We start from the raw sequence: 17,146 nt of genomic DNA on the forward strand, positions 1-17,146 counted from the left end.
CTCTACCAGGTCTCAAAAACCTAGTAGAAACCGGTGTCGCATCTGTGCATACACCAGACCTTGCATGATGGGAGTGCTGAAGAGGGACAGGGATGGGTACAGCAGCAAAGTTCCACTTTAAGGTTGGGGATGTAGTCACAGCATTGATTTATTTTTATGTATTTACAGTAAGGTCATTAAACATTTTTTTTAAATTTCTGTACATGTTCCTTTTTTATACACAGAGCTGTATATCATAGTTATTTTGTATCTGCAGATCCCTAAATCACTGGTGCCTCACTACTGTGAACTTGTCGGTGCCAACCCTAAAATTCGCCCTAACCCAGCACGATTCCTCCAGAACTGTCGAGCCCCTGGTGGGTTCTTCTGCAACAGCTTTGTGGAAACCAATCTGTTCCTGGAAGAAATACAGGTCAGTTACTGTTTTACAATGCTTTTACTTTTGAGAAGTCTTTCCCTTGCAATTATTTTCAGTTCCTGTTTGTAATGTAGTTTAAATTTGCAGAAAGCCTATAAGACTGTAGGATTTTTTGGTTTTTGTAACTGAAAATCAAAATGCAAAATCCAATAAAAAGTTTGCAAAAAAACTAAAATCTAGGTTGCTTTACATGTATAATTTAAAAGGAGCCTATCCACCCCTTTCCCCAAACATAAAAAGATAAAAGATATGTACAGCTCTGAACTGAAAACACATCACAGTCATCTGATAAATGAACATTTATATGAGTAAATGTAAACTTTCCCTTAACATAATTCCTGCTTTCCTGTGGCACTGGTAACATAGCCAGTACCTTCCAACTACCCCCCCCCCCCCCTTTAGAAGGATCCCCTGACAAGCAGCATCTAGCAGCTTTTGCTAATGTGCGAAATCAGGCACAGGCGTTATCTGTAGACCAGCACAGAGACCAAGGAAGAAGAATCTGGCTACAGGTAACGTGTGTGTGTGTGTGTGTAATTTTTTTTTTTTTTTTACATGGTAGTGTGGGTTTCACGGCAAGTGTCAGATAAACTAGTGGGATTGGGCAAGTACAAGACAAAAGAGGAAAGTAACTATAAGGAAGTTTAATTTTTTTTCAAATACACATTTCATTAGTGCTGGCTGTTTATTGATGATGAGAGAGATCTGCTTAAACTGTCCACACTCAGAAGGTACTGCTTTCTCATTCTAAGTGGAACAAATGGCACACACTGGATTATAATCATCTGGTAAGTACAGCAGAATATTGATTGGTTGGTAAAATGTGTCTACGCCACTGGTGTCTGCTGCCTAAAATGGCTATTTATTTTCCCTTAGGTGTTGCACAGTTTTTCTTTATTGTCCATTGAGGAACACAGCTTGGTAATAAGCAACCTACGGTTATATAGCTGCCTACTGGAGAAAGAGACTCCTAGCATATAGAAAACTAAAGGCCATCCTACTTGAAGCTAACACCCTTCCAGCCTCACACTTGTTCAGTGTCACATAGTGTCCTTAAGAGAATAGACGTTTCTTTCCCTTATGCTATATTTTTAACTTTATTAGGAAGATTGTTTTCACTTTCAGTAAGTTTTTATTAAAAGTTTTACAAAACACAAAGCATAACCAGTGTTGGTGCATGGGTAAATACAATGCATCAATAAATTCTCAAATGGCAACCATTGTTGGTTAGCATTGTACCTAGGAATGCAGAATTTGAAGATTGATTTCATTTTCAGTAAGTTTTTATTACAATTTTTACAAAACACAAACCTATATTGGCATGTGAGTAAATACAGTGCATTGATAAATTCTCAAATAGTAACCATCGTTGGCTAGCATTGTATCTAGGAATGTGGACTGAGCACTAGTTGGGTGCCAAAAGGCACTGGTAGGTTTAATGCAGGGGTCTGATCCACCAAATGAAAAAACAAAAAAATATATAAGCAGAGGCCTCCACGACAAGGGGGGGGGGGGGGGTCAAGGAAAAGATGTAGGGAAGGAGAGGGAGAAGGACGTCAGGGACACCCTAGCAGGAATCCTAGGACCTCGGAGCCTATGAAAGTGTATAACTTGCCATAGACCTAGATGGGTGAGCATGTTGTTTCCACAGGAAGAATGTTTGTTTTCTACTATCAACAGCTACTGATAGATTAAGGCTGAATATTAGAAATCCTGAAAGTCTTTCCAGCTAGCCAAGAAGCACACATTTTCTGAGTTTATTAAGTATCCTAGATTGCAAGCTCCAAGGAGCAGGGCCTTCCTATCCCTCTTGTATTGAACTGTATTGTTGCTGTATTGTCTCCCTTTATATTGTAAAGTGCTGAGCAAACTGTTGGCGCTATATAAATCCTGCATAATAATAATAATATACTGATGGTTTTTCTGTGACAGCCCTGTGGTTGGCAGTGACAACCAATCTGTGTTCCAGACATTAAAGGACTCTGCTTTCAGATTAAGCCAGTAAATCTGTGCATCCCTTGCTGAACCAGAGTTGCCACAGATTTCCTGTCCACGTCTCTGGAGACACTCTGTTGTGAGTGGATAGCAGGACTTTTTTCCCCTCTTGCACCTGAGGTGTATATTGTGTGTGCTATTTGCTACAGAAGTAGCTGTCACTGGCTGGGCTGCTATAGGTAGCAGTACTGATCAGTGTTTTCTGACGGCCAGGAAGTCTTCCCGCTATCAGAATATGAAGGCTCAGAGGGGAGGATTCTCCCATCAGCCTCAAATGTGTAGATGGGGGAATCAAGTGCCTGCTGGTTGAACAAAAAAAAATTAATTATGTATGGGAAGCTTTAGTCATAGAGTTTAATCCCTGGTTCACACTGATGTGGTGTGGCACATCGCATATGAATTGCACAGGAATTGCACCGCATTCCTGCGCAAATCACAAGCTATTTCTGTGCGGTGCAATTTGAGCCATACATTTTTGTATGGCTCAAATCGCACCACATCCGCACCAGAATCGTGCAGGACCCTTTTTTGTCTGCACCAGAATTGGATCGCATGGGTGTTCACACCTATGCAATCCGATTTTGCACATTGCACTGTGTTTTGCAAACCAATTTTGAGGTGGTTTTAACTTAAAATACACACCTGCAACGTTTTGCATGAACAAGGTGCACTTATGATCCAGAGCAGAAATCACACAGAAACCGGTGCAAATTTCTCACCGCATTAGTGTGAACTAGGGCTAAAGGGCACAGGAGAACTATTTATTTCTGTAATACAAAGGTAGCATAATTTAAACAATGTTTCAACTGCATAGAATACATCAATCAATCAAGGTCTGCTTTAATTTATTCTTCAATTATTATTTTGCAGCATCAGTTATTTGGCCTGTGTGTTATTGATGTACATTTTTACTGTTTGTAAATTTGATTATCAGTAATTTCTTTATTTCACACATTATTTTCCACAGATTAAAGACCCCGCTGAACGACAGACATTTTTTGAACAGCTGAGTGAAAATCTAGACTCTTTTCCTGAAGATTTCTGTCGCCATAAAATTCTTCCACAACTTCTTACAGCCTTTGAATTTGGCAGCGCTGGCGCTGTTATCCTAACACCCTTATTTAAGGTAAGCCTTTTGCCTGATTGACACGATGTGCACTGTACTGTACTTTTCCCTGAAGTAGTTTTGACTGTTGAAATGAACCAGTCGGAAACTGGAAGTGGTGGATAGTGCACATCCTATTAATCCTATAAAGCACTGTTCTGCACGATTACAAAGGAAATAAAAGTATATAGGAAGCATACACCCGGTTCCAAATTATTATGCAAATTCTATTTAAGTGTCACAAAGATTAAATATTTTGTTTTTCAGTTAAACTCATGGATGGCATTGAGTGTCAGAAATAGTTCAATGCCTTGGACACAAGGTATGAAAACATTAGATATTTCACGAAAACTTAAGCGTGATCATCGCACTATTAAGAGATTTGTGGCTGATTCAGAGCACAGACGGGTTTGTGCAGATAAAGGCACATTGAGGAAGATTTCTGCCAGATCCATGCATTGGATCAAGAGAGCAGCTGCTAAAATACCATTACATAGCAGCAAACAGATATTTGAAGCTGCTGGTGCCTCTAGAGTCCCACGGACATCAAGGTGTAGAGTCCTCCAGAGTCTTGCAACTGTGCATAAACCTTCTATTCGGCCACCAATAACCAATGCTCACAAGCAGAAACAGCTGCATTGGGCAGAAAAATACAGGAAGACTAATTTTCAAACAGTCCTGTTCACTGATGAGTGCCGTGCAACCCTGGATGGTCCAGATGGATGGAGTAGTGGATGGTTGGTGGTCAGCCACCCTGTTCCAACAAGGCTGCGACATCAGCAAGGCAGTGGTGGAGTCATGTTTTGGGCCAGAATCATGGGAACAGAGCTGGTCGGCCCCTTTAGGGTCCCCGAAGGTGTAAAGATGACCTCTGCAAAGTATGTGGAGTTTATGACTGACCACTTTCTTCCCTGGTACAGAAGGAAGAACTATGCTTTCCGTAATAAAGTCATCTTCATGCATGACAATGCACTATCTCATGCTGCAAATAATTCCTCTGCATCAATGGCTGCTATGGGGATAAAAGGAGAGAAAGTCATGGTGTGGCCTCCATCCTCCCCTGACCTCAATCCTTTTGAGAACCTTTGGAGCATCCTCAAGCAAAAGATCTATGAGGGTGGGAGGCAGTTTACATCCAAACAGCAGCTCTGGGAGACTATTCTGACATCTTGCAAACAAATTCAAGCAGAAACTGTCCAAAAACTCAGAAGTTAGAAGTCACAAAAACTCAGAGTCAGAAGTTCAATGGATGCAAGACTTGTGAAGCTGCTATCAAATAACGGGTCCTATGTTAAAATGTACTGTGACCTGTTAAAATGTTTAAAAAGTTAAAATGTTGTTAAAAGTTTGATTGAAATAGCTTTTGATTTCAGTAAATATGCTGCAAACACAACAAATGACAATTTTCAGTTCTTTACAACCTATAAAGTGTTTTGAAACTTACTGTGCGTAACAATTTGGAACAGTGCATTATAAGTTTTTTATGTATTAAAAAAATCCTATTATCATTAGGAGGTTTGTTCAATAAAATTTGAATTGTACTCTTAATAGTTGATAACATGAGAATAATGCTGACTGTTATTTACATCAATTATTTAGGTAAATAAGAAAAATTTAATTTGCATAATAATTTGGAACAGGGTGTATAACGAGTTTTCTTGTTCGGCAAAACGTAGGTAGGGGCTGATCATGTTGCAGGTTGGTTATACTATTAGTATAGCACCTCTGCTTGTACGGCTCTTTTGAACACAAGAACAAACAGGGTGCTGGATTTGGATTTTCTAAGGGTCACTAAAATTCGGTTCAGCAGCACTCCACAAAACTGGAACCACGCTTATTCCCGAGGTTCTCCATAGGTCCCTTGAGTTACAGGGCCTCCATGTTGGCTGGCTGGAGGAGAGGGTTGCCCTATATGCGGATGATCTGCTCCTCTTTCTGAATGAACCTGGCCCATCCCTACAAGGGGCCCTCAGAGTACTCAACTCTTTGCCAAAGATCACAGGTCTCTGAGTCAACTGGTCCAAATCAAAACTGTTTCCCATAGATCAAGGGACACCAGGCCTTTGCCTCTCCTGAGCTGTCGTGCAGTGGGTGGACAGTTTTTCGCTACTTTGGTATCAAGATTTCTCGTTCTGCTACAGATTTTGTCAGGTTGAATCTACTACCCATTCTCTTTGATGTAAAGGCTAAACTCCAGGGGTAGGAGAACTTGCCACTATCATTATTGGGTAGAATAAACCTTATTAAGATGAAAATTTAGGCAAACTTTACCTATCTGTTTAGGAATTCCCCCCAGTGGATACCTAAATGCTTCTTTGTTAAACTAAACCAATCCTTTTCCTCCTTCCTCTGGGGACCGCGTCCGCCTTGCTATAAACTCTCCACCCTGCTGAGACCCTCCACTCAAGGGGGGCTGGCATTACCTGATTGCTTCAAGTGTTTTTTGGCTTCTCAACTGGTTACTACCCATTGGTAGCTCTACCCTGACACATCAAATACTGCCACCGTTTTGGAAGCCGCAATATTGTCCTCCCTAGAATCCCTTTAGTCACTCCTTTTCAGGGGGACCAATGCCCCATACCCCCTCACACCGTCCATAGTCGCCACAATCGAGGCTTGGAAAGTAAGTCTAAGTTTCGAGCCCCAAACCCCACACCAAATCTCCCCAAATACCCCATTATGGCTGAATCCTACCCTGCCATATCTTTATATTCTCCCTCCCACAGGGTTGGGCCAAATACAGAATTAGGTTGCTTTCTCATGTGATTGACCAGGGCAAGCTGTTCTCATTCTTGAATCTCCAGATGAAATATAATATTCCTGAGATACATCTGTTCCGATACTGGCAACTATTTCATGCCTTTGGTGGCCAATTTTCTAGTGCCCCTGTCATCTTAACTGTATCTGACCTTGAACTCTTTTTGAGATTGGATTGTTCAGATAAACCTATGTCTGTTCTATACAAGCATTTATGTATGTCTACCCTTCCTGACCCGACTTCCCTCTGGAACAGATGGTTAGTTGACATACCCGATTTGGATGGGAAAGATTGGTTGGATATTTGGGATTTCCCCTTTAAATAACTTGTCTCCCTCAGAGACAGGCTCATTCAATTTAAAATAGTACATAGAGCGCATTTTACCCCCCCCCCCCCACCATAGAGTACACAAAATGGATCCCGCTTATTCCCCTAATTGTTGGAGATGCTCCCTTGGCCCGGGGGACTTCGTGCCCTGCAGATGCTATATACTTGGAGTGCAGAAACGAATGGGCAGCAGTGCACGAGCAACGCAGTCGCAAGGAAACCACATATATGTGAACCAGAGGTAAGGAATTGTTTCTTTATGGCTCAAAATATACCATAGTTTTGTGACAAATGCCCTTGATTTAATAATAATTCAATGATGACAGCACCATGAGTTTGTTCACCACAGTGTCTGCTTATGAAAGGTGGAGTGCACTGAAGCTCACTTACTACTTTAATGAAATTTGGGTTACAGCTGTCATTTATACCAAATGACAATCTATTTCATGCTAACCCTAACTTTGAGAAGTCCCTTCTTAGTACAAGGAAAGTGTCTGTACTTTCACTAGAGTTCCTGAAGCCTAGAAGTCTAAATGTGTGAATGTGAGATACTATGTATCTTATTTTCCCCTTCTATTACAGATTGGAAAGTTTTTGAATGCAGATGAATATCAACAAAAGATCATTCCTATCATTGTTAAAATGTTCTCCTCTACAGATAGAGCCATGAGGATACGACTCTTGCAGCAGGTAAATACCAGTTCTTGCTGGCCATACATGTGTAGATTTTCTGAGAATATTCGTAAGAAAAATTGTATGAAAATTCTTTGGTCCGTCAATGAATGTAGTTCGAAAATGCTCTTTTTCTTTTAACATTTAATTTTAACCTCTTCACTCCTGCCGCACACAAATGTGCGGCCTCCTGGCGTCTGGGCCTAGATGCCGAGCGGCCCCACATTTGTGTGCAATAAAAAAAAAACGTGCTGAGAGTGCGCGCCCTGCGCGCTCCCAGCACACATGTCCAGTACTCATGGAAAGGTCCTGATCTCCTCTTTCGATCGGGACCTTTCCCAATCATGTGACTGCTGTGACGGCGAATCACAACTGTCGCATGACCCTAAAACCCTGCCCCGCCTCCCGGCTTCTGAAACCCTTAAAGGGCTGGGAGGCGCCGGTGCCAAGGGGTTAAAATCAATGTAATTTATGAATAACCATATACACTGTCCGAAAATTCATTTGAGAAGTTTTTTTCCTTCCTGCCCCTACTGTTTTCCCACCACTACTGTTTAAAACGAACATTGTTTTGACCCCACTAACGATTAGAAAATCAAACAAATATTCTTGAAATGAAAATTCTCAAACGAAAATCTATACATGTATGGCCAGCTAGTCAGGTAATCCATGTATAACTTTATAGCAATGCTAGCTCTGTGTCTGTGGAGAGAAGTACGCTGTTTTCTAAAGCTAAATATATATTTTATATATTTTTTATCTTTCTTGGCAACTGGCGTTAATGAAGCAACTTGGCATAGTATAATGTTCTGTTTCTGTTGCTAATTACATTTGATCATTTTTTCCTTCTTTATTTTGCTCGAGGCAGATGGAGAATTTCATCCAGTACTTAAATGAACCAACAGTCAACGCACAGATCTTCCCACATGTGGTCCATGGCTTTATGGATACTAATCCTGCAATCCGGGAACAGACAGTGAAGGTACTGCCAATATGGTGTCATTTGCTCTTTGTATTGCATGCTCTATAAGCAGTCACTACTTAAAACAGTTACTTTAGGCTTTCAGTAAAGTTAAGGAACATGTCTCATTGAACATTATTGCTTTTCTCATTGACGCACAGTGGTGGATTGGTCTATTTGCCATTCAGTCAATAAGAATAGTTAGATTTTCTCTGATGTCATCCCTATCAATCAATACTGTAAAGAGCTGAAAGGAGAGCTCCCGCCCAAAATTATTGCTGTAGTTTTGGACAGAAGATGATGGGAATCACACTTTCATGTTGATGTCAGGACGCTTTGCATTGTCATTGGGCTGAATCATATTCATGGCAATCATAATCATATCAGACATAAAGGTAGTCATGATCATAGGGAGGAGGTTTCAGAAATTTACCATTTTAGATATCTTAAAGAAGCAGCAATAGACCGATCAGCCATAAAATTATGAACACCCACCATAAGCCACTAGACCACTGAAGTTATGCTGTAGTATCTAGCAACAAAATGTCAGTAGCAAATCCTTTAACCCTTTTACTGCCAGATACGTATGTCATATGGACCTGACAGCAGGGGGTTTTATACGCACTCCCAGTGGCTGCTATGTGTATATCCGACAAGCCGACTGCCTGCTGTCAGATGGAAGTGATCCGGCGGCTGGGTATTTACTTGGTGCAACCTCATCTTTTATATTTGCTAAAAAAATTGGGTATTGTATTGTTTGCCCTAAAATTAACTTTAGTGTATTTTTTATTGAAAGTTTACATTCCCTAGACCTATTCGCTAATAATGTCTAACATAAAAAATTGTAACTACCACTATTTTATTCTCTGGGTTCTCTGCTTTCAGAAAATATATAATGTTTTAGGGGTTTTATATAATCTTCAGACCTAAAATAGTTGTTTAAATGTGTGCAAAAAAACGCAAAAATGGCTTTGGCAGCGACAGGATTAAGTTGCGAGGTGGGGCCTCAATGGATTGGACTTGTTTTTCCAGCACATCCCACAGATGCTCGATTGGATCGCGATTAGGAAATTTTGTAGGCCAAGTCAACACCTCAAACTAGTTGTGTTTCTCCAGCCATTCCTAAATTTATCGGACCAGGCCACCTTCTTCCATTGCTCCGTGGTCCAGTTCCTAATGCTCATGTTCCTATTGTAAGCTGTGAACATGGGTCAGCATTGGCACCCTGACTACACAACAAGCTGCGATACACTGTGTTCTGGCGCTGTTGTATCAAAACCAGCATTAACGGTTTCAGCAATTTTGAGCTACAATAGCTCTTTCATTGGATTGAACTACACAGGCCAGCCTTAGCTCCCCACGTGCATTTGTGAGGCTTGGCTTCTCACCCTGTCACCAGTTGACCTATTTTCCTTTCTTGGACCACTTTTGGTTGGTCCTAAGCACTGCAGATCAGGAACGTCTCACAAAAGCTGCAGTTTGGGATTTGCTCCAGTCGTCTTGCCATTACAGTACGGCTCTTGAAAAAAATCACTCAAATCCCTATACTTGCCTATTCTTTTGTGTGCTTTCAACACATCAACTTCAGAGACAACATGTTCACATGCTGCCTAAAATATTATACCCACTTTCAGATGCCACTATAAAAAGATAATCAATGTTATTCACTTTATAATCAGTGGTCATAATGTTATGGTTGATTGGTGTAACTTCTACACTCTAGGTCCTCTAATCACTCTTCACGTGAAACACAATGTCTGGTGAAATATACTGTATGTTTTTACCTTCTCTAAACTGATAGAAAGCTAGCAGTGCTGGCACAAATAGCCAGATACCTTGAAGAGTTCTCTGGGAGCCACAAAGCTCAGGTAGTTCTAATATGTGAAAACAACTTTGGTTCCCATTTCCAGTTCCAATTCTAATTTCAATTGTTGGTCAGTGAGGCTATCCATCACTAGAATTGAGCAATCGCCATGGGAGGAAAGCTAACTGGAAGCTTCACGTGTATGTGACCATGTGTGCAGGTACCTTTTGTGCATGGCTTTCTGCAGTTTAGGGGAGTGTACGTGAGCACAAATTCACTTTTAGGCTGTAAATTAATTAATGGTCAATCTTGACAAAACCACAAATTATTTTTGCTGCTTAACCACTTCCCGTCCGGCCCATGTATATAAACGGCCGGACGGTGGCAGTGCAGGGTCGGTAGGCCGTTTTATAAATGGCCTCCCCGCACCCGGCTTGTGCGCGCTCCCTGGGAGCACGCAGCACCGCGATCCGGTGCCCGCTGTGTGCTCCGGACACAGTGGAATACCGATCGTCGGATGGGACATCTGTGCGATGTCCCGATCATGTGATCACTGATTGGCCAATCAGTGATCACATGCAGAGTAGTAAGCAATATATCACTTGTGACATAATTGCTTACTACGTGTGAAATCTGTGAATGATCACAGAGGTCACATGGTACAAGGCTATTCACAACAGCCTTGTACCATGTGACAAGCTGTGACCAATCACAGCTCACACAGTAGTTCTCAATGGCTGCAAGAATGCAGCCAGAGAGAAGGAGAAATGGTTGCTTTTACAGCCTTTATGGGTGTAAAAGCAATCCGTGTAAAAAAAAAAAAATCTTCATCACCCCCCACAAGTAGTACAGTGTCACCATGGTGACAAAAAAAAACATAATATAAAAAGTAAAAAAAGTTTAAAAATTATAATTTTTGGTGTTAAACTAATTTGGGTTATTTTTTTTTTTACTAAAAAGATAACAGAATAAATTTTGGCCAAGATTTATGATGAAATACTATTTTTTTGCAAAATTTTATAAGAAAAACACTTTTTTTAAAAAATGTTTGGACATTTTCATTTACATAGCAAAAAAAAATAAAATTCCAGTGGTGAATAAATACCACCAAAATAAAGCTTTATCTGTCTAAAAAAAAATGCTAAAAAATTCATATGGGTACAGTGTTGCATGACCGCGCAATTGTCATTCAAAGTGTGATAGCGCTGAAAGCTGAAAATTGGCCTGGACAGGAAGGGGGTAAAAGTGTCCGGACTGGAAGTGGTTAACGAAATTCTGTAGAATCAACATTTCCATCTTTCTTAAATTAGGCAAAGTACACGTTTCAACTAACCTATAGCAACTCCTCATCTTTCATGTGTTTTGCCACACTAAACTGAAAAAACAATGAAATGGATTGCTAGGTGTGTGCAATTAGTGTTGATTGTATGATGTTTTTTATAAAGGGAAAATATTTAGTTGCAGAATATCTGGAATGACTGCATTGTCAGCTCTTGTTTTTAGCAGTTGCATATATCTTGTGGTGTTGTAACACTCACTATCCATTGAAGCTGATCCTTTTTTTTATCCCTTTGTTTAGTCCATGTTGCTGCTGGCTCCCAAATTAAATGAAAACAATTTAAATGTGGAGTTGATGAAGCATTTTGCCCGACTTCAAGCACGGGATGATCAAGGGCCAATCCGGTGCAACACAACTGTGTGTTTAGGCAAGATCGCTTCCTACCTCAATCCCGCTGTAAGTAAACATTTTACTATGCTATTATACTGTATGTATTTTTATTTCCTTTATTTCATATAATACCATTTAAGGGTTTGCTTCATGGATTTGTAGATCAAATTTTTACTGCCAACATAATGGGGTCTATTTATACATTCACACAACTTTCACCTGAGTTTACCACATTTGATATTGGAAAAATGTGTGGACCCGAAGTGAAAGTTGTGTGAATCTTTTGTGTAAATGGCAAAAGATTAAAGCATTTGCTTTGAGCGATTTGTACAGGCTTCCTCCTCAAAGAATTTGAGGCACAGCACTGAATCTATCCAGGACTCGGGTAAGTATTTGTGGGGGGGAGGGGGCTGGAGGGGAACAACTAGTGCAAGGTTTTTTTTTTACCCTAATGCAGGTAATGCACCGAGTAGAAATCCTTCTGCCTTTAGAACCACAGGACCGCTACCACAAGAATCCAGCTGTTACCTTTTATTGGTCTGAAAGGCCTCCTTTCTGGAAAAAGCTTAATATGGCTGAAAGGGCTAATTACTTATTTATTACAGGTACTTATATAGCGCCATCAATTTGCGCAGCGCTTTACATGTATATTGTACATTCACATCAGTCCCTAACCCTCAAGGGGCGTACAATCTAAGGTCCCTAATTCACATTCATACATACACATACTAGGGACAATTTAGATCAATTAACCTACCAGCATGTCTTTGGAGTGTGGGAGGAAACCTGAATACCCGGAGGAAACCCACACAGGTACAGGGAGAACATGCAAACTCCAGGCAAGTGGTACCGTGGTTGGGATTCGAACCAATGACCCTAGTACTGCCGGGCTTAAAATTACAAGACTTTAACCCCTTGACGCCGACGTGACACAAATATGCAGCCTCACGGAACTGGGCTTTTTTCCATGGGGCCGCATATTTGCGTACTTGTCTTTTGTGCTGGGAGCGTGCCGCACTGCTCGCTCCCAGCACAAAGACTGCAGTGTCACTGAGAGCCCCGGGTCCCGTTCTAACGATCGGGACCCAGGACTCCTGATTCCGGGCCACATGATCGCTGTGATAGCCTTTGATTGGCTATCACAGTGATCAGTCACTGTGCAACCCGTCCCCCTTGTTTTTTTCTATCTCTATGAATGGAGAAGAGAGATACATTGTATCTCTAACTCCTGGCATAGCGAGAAAAAAAATGTTTGTTAATAAAAAAAAAAAAAGTAGATAAATATTAAAAAATAAAATAAAAAATACTTAGATCAAGGTTTGATCTACGTCCGTTCCAGGGTTATTGTTTGGGTCAATGTCAGGGTCAAAGGTCATGATTTAAAAAAATAAATTGGTGTCAGTGTGTTTTAGGTTAAAAAATAAAAAAGACAAAAACAAAATGCGCACTATTGTTTCTGGGCTGTACTACAGGTACAAACAACAAATAACATACACATATATGGTATCGCTGCGATCGTCAAGAGCTGGAGAATTTATTTTAGGTTGTTCTTTGGTGGTAGGTTATGGTAGTAACAAGAAACACACAGCTAAATAAAAAAATTTTTTTTTTTTTTTACTATTTTGGGACAGTTTTCCTTTGATAATACAAAAAAATCAGGAGCTGTCCATTACCATTTACCACCAAATGAAAGCCCAATTTGTCCTGAAAGAAAAAGTGGTATAATTCACCTGGATGTACAAAGCAGTTGTAATGATATGTACGGTTTTACTAACACATGTCAACGTTGCAAAATTGTGCTTAGGCATTTAGATTTGTTTTACCCTTAGGCATGAAGGGGTTAATGACAAAAGCACTGGAATCAGACCAGTGTACATCTGCTGGCTATTAGAAAGAAGATAGAATAAAAAGAACAACCTGCAATGTGTTGGAGACTCTTTATACAGTTAAACAAATGGTACACTAAAGTCACAATTTTCCCTCAGACACGGCAGAGGGTCCTCATATCAGCATTCAGTAGAGCTACAAAAGATCCATTTTCCCCATCGCGTGCTGCTGGTGTTCTTGGTTTTGCTGCTACACACAACTTTTACTCGATGAATGACTGTGCTGGTAAGATCCTACCTGTGCTTTGTGGTGTCACAATGGATCCAGAAAAGAGTGTTCGAGATCAGGTGAGAGAAATACAAGACATTGTGTGTTTTATATTTACTGTAACAAAGCACAGATGAAGATGGATATCTTTCTATTTCCATATGACATTACTTTATCCATCCCCTAGGCCTTTAAAGCAATACGCAGCTTTTTGGATAAACTGGAGTCTGTGTCAGAGGATCCAGCCCAGTTAGCAGAGCTTGGTAAGTGAAAGATGGGTTTTGCATATGGGGTAATGGAAAATATAATTTGCTTTCTCTTTAGCAATTTTAGATGTCTTTCTTTAAAGTGAAACTTGCATTTTATAAATTTGTCTGTTTTTACAGAAAAAGATGTACATGCAGCATCAACTAGCCCAGGTGTTGTAGGCGGCTGGGCTGGCTGGGCTGTCACGGGTGTCTCCTCCTTGACCTCCAAATTTATCCGGACCAGTGCAGCAGGAGGACAACAGGATGTGGCTCCTGCACAGGCAGCAGCATCAGGGCCATCCGTATCCCCAGCTACAGCACCAGCAGAAGCCAGTAAGCCGGGTGAGTGTCCCATGCAATTCCAAGGCTCACAGAGATTTTCCAGCCTTTATACACCGAGTGGCTCTTTCTCTGTTAAAGCATATTTAGGGAAGATGACACTCCTTTATCATAACAAGGTATTTGTCATCTACTGCGTAAACAGGCAATTTGTCCTGATTAAATTATTCACTTTGTGACAGAGCTGCTGGGGTTCAGTCATCAAGTTCAAACAATACTCAGTGATTGACAGATAAAAGAATTAAAGTGGAAGGCAAGTCAAAACCTAACTGAGCTTCAATCTGCTCCCACCCCTATTCTAAGCCTATAATAACAACCCTGTAAAAGGAACGTAGTCTACAGTTGCAAGAAAAAGTATGTGAACTCCTTGGGATTATGTGGAGTTTTGCATGAATTGGGCATAAAATGTGCTCTGAACGTCATCTAAGTCACAACAATAGAAGAACACAGTCTGCTGAACATAATACTACACAAACATTAGATGTTGCCATGGTTTAATTGCACATAACATGTAAACATTCACAGTGCAGGGAGGAAAAAGTATGTGAACCTTTGGACTTAATAACTGGTTGACCCTCCTTTGGCAGCAATAACCTCAACCAAATGTTTCCTGTAGTTGCAGATCAGACCTGCACAACGATCTGGAGTCATTTTGGACCACTCCTCTTCACAAAACTGTTTCAGTGTAGCAATATTCTTGGGATGTCTGGTGTGAATCGCTCTCTTAAGGTCATGCCACAGCATTTCAATCGGGTTGAGGTCAGGACTCTGACTGGGCCACTCCAGAAGGCGTATTCTGTGCTGTTGCAGCCATTGTTTTGTTGAATTACTTGTATGCTTTGGGTCAATGTCCTGTTGCATCACTTATCCTCTGCGGAGCTTCAGTTGGCAGACAGATGGTCGTACGTTTTCCTGCAAAATGTCTTGATAAACTCTGGAATTCATTTTCCCATCAATGACAACAATCCGTCCAGGCCCTGAGGCAGCAAAGCAGCCCCAAACCATGTTGCTCCCTCCTCCATGTTTTACAGTGGGGATGAGGTTTTGATGTTGGTGTGCTGTGCCTTTTTTCTCCACACATAGTGTTGTGTGTTCTTCCCAAACAACTCAATCTTGGTTTCATCTGTCCACAGTATATTTTGCCAGTAGTGCTGTGGAACATCCAGGTGCTCTTTTGCAAACTTCAAACGTGCTGCAATATTCTTTTTGGACAGCAATGGCTTCCTCCGTGGTGTCCTCCTATGTACTCCATTTTTGTTTAATGTTTTCCTTATTGTAGATGTGTCAACAAAAATGTTAGCATGTGCCAGAGATTTCTGTAGGTCTTTAGCTGACACTCTGGGATTCTTCTTTACCTCATGCAGCATTCTGCGCTGTGCTCTTGCAGTCATTTTTACAGGACGACCACACCTAGGGAGAGTAGCAACAGTGCTAAACTTTCTCCATTTGTAGACAGTCTGTCTTACCGTGGACACATGAACATCAAGGCTTTTGGAGATACTTTTGTAACCCTTTCCAGCTTCATGCAAGTCAACAATTCTTGATCGTAGGTCTTCGTAGGAGCTCTTTTCTGCGAGGCATGGTTCACATCAGACAGTGCTTATTGAAACCAGTAAACCCAAAACAGGTGTGTGTTTTTTAAGGGCGGGATAGCTGTCAGAAACACATCCAATATCATCACACTGATTGGAGTCAAGGTTGGCTCACTCCTGGCTCCAATTAGCTCTGGGAGAAGTCATTAAGCTAGGGCCTCACATGCTTTTTCCTCCCTGCACTGTGAATGTTTACATGTTATGTGCAATTAAACCATGGCAACATCTAATGTTTGTGTTCTTCTATTGTTGTGACTTAGATGACGTTCAGAGCACATTTTTTGCCCAATTCATGCAAAACTCCACGTAATCACAAGGGGTTCACATACTTTTTGTTGCAACTGTATACTTCCCTATTCTGAAGTCACTCTGGCCCTGTCACATGATCTCTTCAGCAGCTGAGCCTGGACGATGACGTCACTTATAGGCTTACTACGGGGCATCCATTGACTGCTGTCCCTTCTCTGCACTGAAGTCGGCGTTGCGACCTGATCATGTGACCATACCAGAGTGACTTCAGAATAGGTAAGTATATACATTTCCTTGTACACGGTAGTTAGAATAGACTTAGAATGGGGGTGAGAGCAGGTTTAAGCTTAGTTTGGTTTGGCAGAGGAGGGGGTGGGTGGAAGGTAGCGGTAGAGAGGTACCAGAGACCTGGGCTGCCACGCACCTAGATTTCCCCCCTCTCAAGGATAGGTGGTCTGGTTTGGGGTGTCAAAAAGACAATAGGCAGGTAGTCTAGTGCTTCCATTATCATGAGCTGTCCATCAAGTAGCCAATTATGGACGGTCACCCATGAGACTGTGATATTTGGAGTTTTTTAAAATGGCTCCAACAGGACCAGATGTGTGAAAAATTGGAGGGATTATCCTGTGTGGTTGCGATCAGTTCCTCCATATCTGCTATTTTACTGAGATGAGAAAGCCAGCCATGGACCGATGGTACATGGGTGGAGCCCTAGAAGACAGGCACAGAAAGTCTAGCTGCATGGACCATGTGCTTGGCAAACTACTTGAAATATACTTAGCTGGGCAGGGGAGTGCGGTGAAGTAGAAACTGGGCTGAAGAATAGTCCCAAGGGGAGAGTGGAGACTAAGGTAATACGGTGCAACTGCGCCCAGTATGTCTGAATTGATGGACAGTCCCATATGTAGCATGGAG

The 17,146-nt window shown here is 41.3% G+C and overlaps 1 protein-coding gene across 1 annotated transcript in view; it reads left to right on the forward strand.

Annotated features, from left to right (window-relative positions):
* SCYL1 (SCY1 like pseudokinase 1) overlaps nucleotides 1–17,146 on the forward strand; it is a 59,238-nt gene that overhangs the window by 18,351 nt on the left and 23,741 nt on the right. Inside the window, exons 6-13 of the mRNA XM_089653609.1 lie at nucleotides 257–412; nucleotides 3,381–3,539; nucleotides 7,186–7,293; nucleotides 8,144–8,257; nucleotides 11,620–11,775; nucleotides 13,695–13,883; nucleotides 13,991–14,066; nucleotides 14,190–14,393. Coding sequence (XP_089509735.1) covers nucleotides 257–412; nucleotides 3,381–3,539; nucleotides 7,186–7,293; nucleotides 8,144–8,257; nucleotides 11,620–11,775; nucleotides 13,695–13,883; nucleotides 13,991–14,066; nucleotides 14,190–14,393 — 1,162 coding nt within the window. The remainder of the gene's footprint in view (nucleotides 1–256; nucleotides 413–3,380; nucleotides 3,540–7,185; nucleotides 7,294–8,143; nucleotides 8,258–11,619; nucleotides 11,776–13,694; nucleotides 13,884–13,990; nucleotides 14,067–14,189; nucleotides 14,394–17,146) is intronic.

The sequence above is a fragment of the Staurois parvus genome, unplaced genomic scaffold, assembly GCF_062004578.1.
Source record: "Staurois parvus isolate SC_StPar_1 unplaced genomic scaffold, SC_StPar_1.0 ptg000715l, whole genome shotgun sequence".
Lineage (NCBI taxonomy): Eukaryota > Metazoa > Chordata > Amphibia > Anura > Ranidae > Staurois > Staurois parvus.